Here is an 11,474-nt window from a genome sequence, read left to right on the forward strand (position 1 = left end):
ATGACTATTCCTGCTCCTATTTTCCACATTTTATGTCTTTGCATACAGCATAAATGTTCATTTCTCCCAATGAATTGGTATTCATAGAACTCCTAGTTTAGAAAGAGGTTGCTCAACCCATTGAGTCTGCACCGACCCTCTGGATACCATCCCATCCAAACCCAGATTCCCACCCTATCCTCGTAATCCCACATTCACCATAATTAATCTGTCCAGCCTGCACATCCCTAGACACTACGGACAATGTAGCATGTCCAATTCACCTAACTTGCGCATTTTTGGATTGTGGGAGGAAACCGGTGCACCCAGTAGAAAATCACACAAACTCCACAGTCATATGAATTTCGAATATTCTTGTGAATTATTCTGATAACTACAAGACTAAAAGCTTTAACAGTTTTTTTTCAGCAAAACTCAGGTTGCATTACTAAATGATTATTTATTCAAATAAACTGATATTAACTGGGTGAATTTTTTAATTTAAAATTGACTGGGTTACCTGTGCACCTTCTCCGTGATACAAGCAATTCACCACATTATCCAGAAGATTTATATCAAGCTTCTGAGTGAAGTCCAGCAGCTGGCGAGCTGCATGGTCTGCCAAAATTGTCATTATGGCTGGCATAGATTACTGCAAGAAATACCTTGATGCAATTCCTAAATAAATTAAAACAAAAACAGTTAAACATTTGTTGACAAACACACAGGTGACAGTCTTCAATCAGAAAGCAACAAAAGAAAAAAAACTTACAGAAACAAAGAAGCCAAGATGACAACAATACCAAACTTAAAATCAAAACGCAGCCAATCATTATCCTTTTAAACTGTATCACAAGACTCACCGTCTTGTTTAAAATGTACCATATTTGTATAGATTGCAAACCTACAGTCAAACTGGAGGCAGAAGAGATAAGAGTGAAGATAAACAAGAGTTTATCTTAGAATACTTTTTTTTAATACAGACATTAAACACAACATAGAACCAAGTTCCAAGTCACAAGCTGCCTTGGAAACTTTTGACTAATGACTGAACAACCGCCAGTCAAGAATTAAGTAATCTAATTCTTCCATCTGAACTACAATATCATTAGGTCACTTCTGGCCACCAGATACAGTTCATTAAGGATGGGAAGATGCCCTACTTGCAACCAACTAACTTTTCCCTCTATTTTTATAATGTCTACTTAAAAGTTTAAAAAATAAATTGGCATGCACAAGTGGGTAAACTCATGAACCAAATGTTCTTTTGAAGAGTTTCCACCTGCAGTTTACTAAATTACTTGATTTCAGATGAGGTTTTAACACTGTTTAAAACAAGCTAAAGGTCACTTCCCTGTTTTACAACTATCCCGGCATCCCAGGACAATAATAGGGAGAAAAGAGGACACAACAAAAACAAAACAAAAGGAGTCTCACTCCTGTCAAAGTGCAGTGACTCCGACTGGAATGTACACTGTGGATGTCAGGCAAGGACAGGACTGCATTCAGATGTGATACCCCACAGTGAAATAGCCTGCCAACACTCACTGTCTAGGCTGGCACTGAACAGTAGCCACTTGGGCAAGATACCAGAGGATGCCCAGCGCTGTGGAACAGTACCCCCAGTACGAGTCAACATCTTCAGGAAAAGGTGTAAACTGGAAAAAAACGTTGGCAAATGTACACATTTTAAATTAAGTTATGCACAAAGTTGAATTAACAAATATATTATTAGATAACAGGCTGCAAAATGACCCCCCAGCCCCGAATGGGATCGAGGGTGAGAAAAGTACTCAAAGTCTAAAAACCTAGCCATCTGCATTACAGTACTATGAAATTCAACATTCTGCTAGACACCAAGTCATCAATTCTGTACTTGAATGTGCAGAAACATGTTAAAGAAAGAACTCACATCTAACTTTCAAAGTGCTCCAATGTTTGAATTCTCCATTACTGCATCTTACTTTAGCCGGAGCATGGATCAACTCAAAGAAACAACCCCCCTTAAGTCAACTGAAGGCTTTGCGCATACAGAAGGAACTTTGGTTAAGATTTAATGTATGAAGCAAAAGATCAGCTTAAACGGCAAATATTCTGATATACACCATGTGCCATTGTCCGGTTTCTTGCTCCACTTAAATGGTTTTAAATGTAAGCAGTTATAAATTGACAATTTATAACGGCTTAAGAAATTTCTATACTAAACCGCTTACAAAGTACCTCAAGGCCTACCCATCTTACCTGAAAAGTGATGGCACTATCATGGTCGAGCTTGCTTTATAACTTGCTTTTTATTAATAATAAAAAGCATCCAGAACCTAGACTTGTCAATTAGTCAAGTGTGCTTTAAAAGGAAATTCGCAATATTAAAGACTCCAAAAACTGTTTACCAAAACACGGTATACGTATACACCGTAGTAATAATGCCTCTTAAAATAAACACACTTCCTAGGAGTCCCCTCCCTCAGAATCGGAGCACGGCGAGACCATCACGTGATTAGTAGGTGCAGTGATTCCGCAGCCGAACCTCGGCCGTTATTTCTGGAACGTTCCACTCCAGATCTCAAAAAAAACCAGTGCTCAGACGCACTCAGTAGGATTTAAATGTTTATAGTTATAGCGACATAAAGTGATGAACTCTCCATGCCAGTGTTTACTATCTCCTTCCCACCAGCCCCACTCCCCAATCCCATTCGACTTTTTTTTTGGTGGTCGCACAACCCCCACACAGCGGCTCCGTGTGGTAAACTCGGGTCGTGCAGGCCTTTCCCTCGGCACAGTTTGAGTTTGCAGCCAGGCCTCGGCGGCAGCACCAGCGCAGAAACAATCTTAAAACTTATTAACACTCACCCAAAATGGTTTTGATTTGGTTAAACTGCTAGCCTCCTTCAGTCTAAATGAACGAGCTTCCACCACACACCGACTCAGCAACCTTTTTTTAAAGATCTTACCCAACACACAGTAGTTCGGTTGAACAGGGGAGGGAAGGGGGCAAGACGAAAAAAAATCAAATGGCGGGAATTTAAAAAAAAATACAAGCACACGCTCAAGGTTCGCTCTTCCCTTTTTTGCTTCTCTTGGTCCAAACACGAAAAGCATAAAAAAGGAAAGTACTTGAGCTAATCAGCCACAATTTGGAACACTCACTCCTCTGCAAATTTGTTAAACTGTGCGAGTTAATAATTATAACAATTTAACAAAAATGAAAACAACCGCCATGCCCGATGCTTAATTTACTTTTTTTCAGAAAGATTTTTTATCTCTTCCGATTCATGTTTCGAGAGCGTTTTTGTAGCAGACCGTGTTCTACTAACAACCTCGAAAGCTTCTCTGGCAAAACTAGTAACTGGTTGTAACCGGTTCAGACTGGGAGATTCCATCTCGGTTTAGTTTTCTGCCGATAGGGCGTCAGTATCACAAACAGACCAGTCGCGCCGCGTCCTACGTAAGGACGCACAAGCGCTGTCAAACAGACGTTTAGGGGCATGAGCGTCCGCATGTACGCGAGATTACTGAAAAAACATTGTCCTCAGGTTGCTGCTTGAGAGCAGTTGTGTGCTGCGTTTTCGCTGGGAGTCGACCTCTGGAGTTGGAGTTTTTACTGAGCATTATTTGACTGAGCAAAGATGTGGACCTGGCAAATTCATGTTTAGGTTACCGGGAGAAGCATATGTTTATATCGTCACAAACGGAAACAGAAAGTGCTGGAGAAACTGAGCAGCTCTGGCAGCGTCTGTGAAGAGAGGAAAAAAACGATCAGATTTTCTCTTCACTAATGCTGCCAGTTTCTCCAGCACTTTCTGTTTTTGTTTCGGATTTCCAGCACCCGCAGTTCTTTATTTTTATTTTAATCGACATAATCAGTTGTGCGTGTCTATTTAGATGAGTAGCCAGTTCCCCCCTCCCCGTCCTGTTTTACTTTTTAAAAGCCTCAGTACTTTAGAGGTCTGTGCGCAAAAAAATTCAGCAATGCAAAGTTTGATTTTATTGGTATCTGTGTTTAGATATTGATGGTGAATAATGACACTGCCTTGGAAATAGAGTTCCCCGTAGTGTTTCTGTACCGTTTTGTGCATTTGATCTTGAATTGTTAGCTTGAATATATTATTTTTTCACATTCATTCCTTGAAGAGTAATATGACGTGTTGTCAGAATTTGCAGGCCGATTAACCAGTCCACGCATGTCTTTCTTTTCCTTCTCTACTATGGTTCCTCTTTTCCGAGGTCATCTTGTCCCGGAACTCTCCTATTCCCTTTATCCTATTCCCACTTGCTGCTGATCATGCATCTTTTGTCGCTAATCCCGATTTTAGCCAATATATCTCTTCACATGTTATCTTTTCGCCGTTAAATCAGGCTTTACCACACCACACCCTTCTCATGTTGATTCCACATCTTCAAATTACCGTCCAACATCCCTTCCCTATCCGTGTTAACCTCTCAAATGCTTGTCTAGCTTTCAAGGAACAAAGTTTGAATCGCTACAATTAGCTTTCGCCCCTGCTGCAGTTTCAAATGGTTCTTATCAAAGTCATAATTAGCAACCTATGTGACTGACAAAGATAACCTCTTCCTCCTTGTCATTCTTGACTTGTCTGCAAGTTTTGACATAATTTGCCAACATCTTCCTACAAGACCTCTTCACTGTTATCCAAGTAGATGAGAATACCCTCTCACTAGGTCCTATTCTAATCTATTCAATCATAGCCAGAGAATCACTTGCAATGTGCTTCATTCATGTTCCCTTGGTTTCTTCCAAGTATGTAACCTGTTTGTCATCTGCGCATTGCATGTCAATGGCACTTGATCTAATATCTCCTTATGTGGCTCAGTGTCATACTTTGTTATATCGTGCTCCTGTGACTTGAATCATTTATTACCATGTTGAGACTCAAGTAATGGTCAGACTCATGTAAAGGTTGACTTGGCCAAAACATGGTTAATTATTAATATGCCATGTTTAGAATTTTCAGCCAAAAATTCTAAGCTCTTTGTTCTTAAAATCTGCTGACTACTGAATTCAAACTTTTCCTGGTGCAAGCCTAGCTTTTTATATCATGGAATAGCATAGTATTGAAAGTGGCTAGTCAGCTCGCCATGTCTGTGCACATCAACATATGATGTACACACTATGTTCCTACCCATTTCACCCTTTAAAATGACAGTACGGTATCAAGTGTGGTAGATACTACATAGTTCAATTCAAAATTAAAGTCAGTGCAGACCAGATAAATAATTTTGCAGCAGGTAGTGAATTCAGTGTATTAGAGAAGGACATTGGAGTTTAGAGGAAGTTCTGACACAACTTATTCAGGTCACCTGAAATAAATGTGCAAAAAGTGGAAAGCCTAGTAAGTGATTACAGTTGTGAAACACATTTGCAAAAATAAAGCATTAAAATTCTCAGAATGATCCCTTAGTTTCTTGAAGATCTATTTGAATCTTTGCTCTGAAACAAACAAGGAAATCAGGCATTGCAGATTTCAAAGCCAGTCCTAAACGGAGTAACGGGTTTATGAAGACAAACAATGTTGTAATAGAAGATTTGGATTTCATAGTATTCTCTCAGGAGAATGTGACAACAGCTTTACTGCATTTTAGTGATTTATAACTGTTAGGAAGTCGAAAGGGTGTATGTTCACCTTAGGATGGGAAGTGTTTTCTGAATTTGAAAATAAATTTAAAGTACAGCCTCTGCTGCCAGAACAAAATAGCTAAGGGGTGGGCTTTTCCAAAAATAGAGACATGTGACAATTGGCTGTTAAATGGACTTTAGATTGCTGTTTTGACAACAATTCAAATTTAACCAATTTATTTAAATTGTGTCCAGGATCCTAAAATCTAACTGAGTTCGGACTTATTGTATTGACAACATAGGACCAATAAGAGGGAACGATATTGGGGGGGGGGTGTAAAACCAGGCATTTTGAAAATTTTCAGAGCAATTACCATAGACCTAACTGTCCATCCAAAATGAAAAGCTCCCAAAGAAACAGAAGGCACTATCTATCAAAAGGTATCTTTTTATGTAAAAAGATTTTGCAGTATAAAGAAAAAAGACCAAAGGAGAAGACAGCAGAATCAGAAGACCAGAAGGAAGTTAGCATACGAGACTTGAGATTAAGTTAACGTAATATTTAATAATTGCGCAATTGGACCAGCATATTGATGGAATTGTGTTCACTTAAGAAAACATGGTTACTTAGGGGAAAGAGTGTTTGGTTTGTTAATAAAAATAATCTGTTATTTTTGTTTAAATAGTGGCAATTAGGAGTTGTATTCACTGGCGCATATTTTAACAGATTCCGAGGTGAGCTTTTCTGGGTGTTTGGTTTTAATTATCAGAGGAGTTCGACCTCCGCATCGTAAAAATAACAAACATCAACAAAAGAGAGGATAGAGATTGGCCTATATTGGGAATATAGATGAGACTCCCATTTGACATGCAAGCCAGTCAAATGGTGAGCAAATTTGGTGAGAAAGTAGTATTAATGAAGATAATGGCCCATGAGAAGAGAAAATTCATAGTGTTATTGTCTGTGTCCAACAGGACAAAGATTAAATTGATGTTGATATTCAAGAGAAAAAAATCCAAAAACAGCAATTTTCAAAAGGACTAGTTGTTCATTTTCATGATAAAGGATGGATGAGTGAAGATGACTTCAAAAATGGTTGAGAAAAGTTTCAAGCTTCCAACCAGAAGGATTATGTGGAGAAAATGTCTTCTCATCTGGGACGTGTTCATAATCACACACATTGTTGATGCTGTTGCTGAGTTTGGCTCATAAAATGGTCACACTGCAGTGATTTATAGTGATCTAACCAACTTTAATCAACCATTGGATGTCTTTGTGTAGACAAACGCTTAAAAGATAATAGAATGACTAGATGATTGAAGGGTAATCAAAGGAGGCAAAATACTACCTCTGACATTATTAATCTGATATGAGTAGATTGTAAAGATCTGAAATGAAATCAGAACAGTAATTGTCAGCAATATTGAATGCACAGATGTAAATATTTTTGGAATAATATAGCTGATGATGACATGAATGCTGATGAATATGGTAACTGTTTTCACACTGTAGGGATTCTATGAAAAAATATGAAATATAATACTTGGAGTGCAGGTTCATAGCTCCTTGAAAGTGGAATCGCAGGTAGATAGGATAGTGAAGAAGGCATTTGGTATGCTTTTCTTTATTGGTCAGATTACTGAGTACAGGAGTTGGGAGGTCATGTTGCGGCTGTACAGGATATAGGTTAGACCACTGTTGGAATATTGCGTGCAATTCTGGTCTCCTTCCTGTCGGAAAGATGTTGTGAAACTTGAAAGGGTTCAGAAAAGATTTACAAGGATGTTGCCAGGGTTGGAGGATCTGAGCTACAGGAAGAGGCTGAACAGGCTGGAGCTGTTTTCCCTGGAGAGTCGGAGGCTGAGGGGTGATCTTATAGAGGTTTACAAAATTATGAGGGACATGGATAGGATAAATAGACAAAGTCTTTTCCCTGGGGTCAGGGAGTCCAGAACTAGAGGGCATGGGTTTAGGGTGAGAGGGGAAAGACATAAAAGAGACCTAAGGGGCAACTTTTTCACGCAGAGGGTGGTATGTGTCTGGAATGAGCTGCCAGAGGATGTGGTGGAAGCTGGTACAATTGCAGCATTTAAGAGGCATTTGGATGGGTATATGAATAAGAAGGGTTTGGAGGGATATGGGGCGGTTGCTGGCAGGTGGGATTAGATTGGGTTGGGATATCTGGTCGGCATGGACGGGTTGGACCAAGGGTCTGTTTCCATGCTGTACATCTCTATGACTATTTAAGAAGCAGGTTGAAAGAAGCCACTTAATTCTGAGAAAAAGTTGGTAATTTAATGTTTTTTAAAGCTGTTGAGTACATACTGTTCTAATAATTATTATTCTTTCCATGCTCACTAAGGTTCAAAATGCTCTGTTGTCTTTGCTGCAAAGTTTCAAACTCATATCTTCAGCTGCTTTTGGGAGGTGGTTTTAAAAGTAAACGTTTGATTGTAACTCCAACTAATAACTTATGCCATGGGTTGACTCAGTCCAAAAAAGATTACCCTTATGTGCCTTTATTCTCTCCACTCAAAGGTTACAAGATCATTTTAAAACTGCGAAACATTGGAAATTCCTTGTTCCTACTTAATTCAATGTGGACATATTGCCTGACCCTGATGGCATGTCTTCAGCCTTTTGAAAGAATGCAGTGTAGTGACACTGGCTTTGTTTACACTTTCTAGTGTTCCATAATGAATGTGCTCTTGGAGAGCCTGGATGTAAACACCTTTGTTAAAATATGAAGATTAACTTCATAACTGTACACAAATTAGTAATCAATTAGTATCAATTGTGAGCAAACTTTTGCAATCTCTATTTGAGATGAAATAACCTGGTATTAGAAATGAATAGGGTTGACAAAGACAGCTAACATTGATAAACAGAATTTGTGTTTTAGAGAAGTCAATGATTGAATAGTGTAATAAAATGCATATTTATTTTGAAGGCATTCCAGAAGAAGCCTCACAAAAGCTCATTAGAAAATACCTAAATATGTGAAGAAGTTTGGCAGTATGGATAGTTTTGCTTAATGATTTTCAGAAAAAGAGACACAAGCGGTTTGAGGTACATTGTGAGCTAGTTAAAAGGGATTACAACATAAGAAACTGCATAAATACCTTAGTGATGCTAAAGAACAGGACATTTTTTCAGCAGTGGTTAGAAATATATTGGTCCCTTCACCAATTTACCATCAAGACCACTTTGGCCTGAAAGAGAGAGAGTTTATTAAGATGTAGTTGGCAAATTATAAGTGTACCTATTAAATGTTGAAGGTGAAAGCTTTTATCAAATCAGATTGCTGACCTATCTGATCTGAGAAAAAAACAGTATATTGTCAATATTCCTACACGGTTCCACATTCATGCAGCAATTTATGTAAATGTTTGTAGATGCATAATACATTGACTAATGTGGAACTCTCTGAAGTACTATAGGTGTGCTACTTCCTGTTTAATTTATGTTGTTTGTGATCTCTGTTAAAGTAAGTTACAAAATGTGGAATCTTGTTTGGTAGTTTTTTCATTCATTTAGGTAAATGTGGTTATTTTGGTTTACAGTTCCACCAATTAGGATATCATAACATTGAATAGAAGGTTGTGTTAATAACATATCAACCCATTTGAAGGATTTTAAAATCTTCAAATAGATATCATAATTGGGAGTTTATTTCTGTATCACGTGCATGAGTGAGAGCCCTATTTGACTGTAGGAAGTTTTTCCTATTTCATTTCCCCCAGCACCTAAAGACTCCCTGCAGTAGATACTGGACACGTGGCATGGCAATATGAGGAATCATGGGGCTGTAAGGTGGGATGAGGCGTATGAGTTTGCATTGTGGTAACATATGAGTGTGTGCTTATGTGAATGGGGCATAGGGGTGGGGGGGGGTTGAGGTGTGAGGGCAAAAGGACTGAACAGACTTTTATGAAACTGGACCAAAGTCTTAGACAACTGAAGCTAGCCTTCTAACTATCCCAATAAAGACACCATATGCCTCCATGGCCACCTCTGAACTTCCTCTTTAAGTTTAACTCAACCATGCCATCAGCTCCCGCAAAGAACCATTTTGTGTAACAGGGCCTTTGCTATCAAAATTAGGGCAAAAACTGCTCTTGGAAAGACACAATATAATTTTAAATTCCTTACATTCTCTCTTCAAAGTTTGTGAGAAGATTTGTAGCTCGGGTGCTCGTTGTTGTGGTTCTGTTCGCCGAGCTGGGAGTTTTTGTTGCAAAGGTTTCGTCCCCTTTCTAGGTGACATCTTCAGTGCTTGGGAGCCTCCTGTGAAGCGCTTCTGTGCTGATTCCTCCGGCATTTATAGTGGTTTGAATCTGCCGCTTCCGGTTGTCAGTTGCTGTCCGCTGCAGTGGCCGGTATATAGGGTCTAGGTCGATGTGTCTGTTGATAGAATTAGTGGATGAGTGCCATGCCTCTAGGAATTCCTTGGCTGTTCTCTGTTTGGCCTGCCCTATAATAGTGGTGTTGTCCCAATCGAATTCATGTTGTTTGTCATCTGAGTGTATGGCTACTAGGGATAGCTGGTCATGTCGTTTCGTGGCTAGTTGGTGTTCATGGATGCGGGTTGTTAGTTGTCTTCCTGTTTGTCCTATGTAGTGTTTTATGCAGTCCTTGCATGGGATTTTGTACACTACGTTGGTTTTGCTCATGCTGGGTATCGGATCCTTTGTCCTGGTGAGTTGTTGTCTGAGAGTGGCTGTTGGTTTGTGTGCTGTTATGAGTCCTAGTGGTCGCAGCAGTCTGGCTGTCAGTTCAGAAATGCTCCTGATGTATGGGAGTGTGGCCAGTCCTTTGGGTTGTGGCATGTCCTCATTTCGTTGTCTTTCCCTTAGGCATCTGTTGATGAAATTGCGCGGGTATCCGTTTTTGGTGAATACCTTGTATAGGTGTTCTTCTTCCTCTTTTTGTAGTTCTGGTGTGCTGCAGTGTGTTGTGCCCCTTTTGAATAATGTCCTGATGCAACTTCGTTTGTGTGTGTTGGGGTGGTTGCTTTCATAGTTCAGGATTTGGTCTGTGTGTGTGGCTTTTCTGTATACCTTCGTGGTGAATTCTCCGTTCAGTGTTCTTTGTACCATCACGTCTAGGAATGGGAGCTGGTTGTCCTTTTCTTTCTCTCTCGTGAATCGGATTCCTGTGAGTGTGGCGTTGATGATCCGGTGTGTGTTCTCTTTTTCTGTGTTTTTAATGATTACAAAGGTGTTGTCCACGTATCTGACCCAGAGTTTCGGTTGTAATTGCGTTAAAACTGTTTTTTCTAACCTTTGCATTACTGCTTCTGCTATGAGTCCGGAGATCGGTGAGCCCATGGGTGTTCCGTTGATTTGTTCATATATCTGGTTGTTGAATGTGAAGTGTGTTGTGAGGCACAGGTCCAGTAGTTTAAGTATGCCGTCTTTGTTAATAGGTTCAGCATCCTGTTGTCTGTTATGTATGTCCAGCAGGTTGGATATTGTTTCTCAGGCTAGGGTTTTGTCGATAGGGGTGAACAGTGCAGTTACATCGAATGAGACCATGGTTTCTTCCTTGTCTATGTGTATATTTCTGATGATGTCCAAGAATTCTTGTGTGTCTGGATCCGCTGATTAGGTGTTTCAGTTTTTGTTGTAGCTCTTTAGCCAGTTTGTGTGATGGTGTTCCTGGTAGTGATACTATGGGTCTGAGTGAGATGTCTGGTTTGTGTATTTAGGTAATCCATAGAATCTGGGGGTGTTGTTGCTTTCCGGTTTCATTCTTTGTAGGTCAGTCCTGGTTATCTGTCCGTTTTTTTTGTAGATTCCTCAGTGTGTTGTTTATCCTATTGGTGAGCTGTGGAGTGGGGTCAAACTCCCTCTTTTGGTAGAAGTTAACCGTGCAATTTCATCAACAGATGCCTAAGGAAAAGACAACGAAATGAGG

General features: G+C 39.6%; 1 protein-coding gene across 6 annotated transcripts in view; it reads right to left on the reverse strand.

Annotated features, from left to right (window-relative positions):
* The window catches only part of LOC132819785 (exportin-1), a 78,043-nt gene extending 74,699 nt beyond the window's left edge, over positions 1–3,344 (reverse strand). For 2 of the 6 annotated variants that reach the window (XR_009645120.1, XM_060831552.1), the window contains exons 1-3: positions 2,830–3,344; positions 1,528–1,637; positions 500–657 (exon numbers count right to left, since the gene is read on the reverse strand). Coding sequence is in view for 5 of the 6 variants with exons in the window: in XM_060831552.1 (XP_060687535.1) it covers positions 500–625 (126 nt within the window). In the remaining variant the exon portion in view is untranslated. The remainder of the gene's footprint in view (positions 1–499; positions 658–1,527; positions 1,638–2,829) is intronic. The other 4 variants (XM_060831554.1, XM_060831555.1, XM_060831556.1 and 1 more) reach the window with 4 other exon arrangements.
* Between the last annotated feature and the right edge of the window lie 8,130 nt (positions 3,345–11,474).

The sequence above is a fragment of the Hemiscyllium ocellatum genome, chromosome 10, assembly GCF_020745735.1.
Source record: "Hemiscyllium ocellatum isolate sHemOce1 chromosome 10, sHemOce1.pat.X.cur, whole genome shotgun sequence".
Classification (NCBI taxonomy): domain Eukaryota; kingdom Metazoa; phylum Chordata; class Chondrichthyes; order Orectolobiformes; family Hemiscylliidae; genus Hemiscyllium; species Hemiscyllium ocellatum.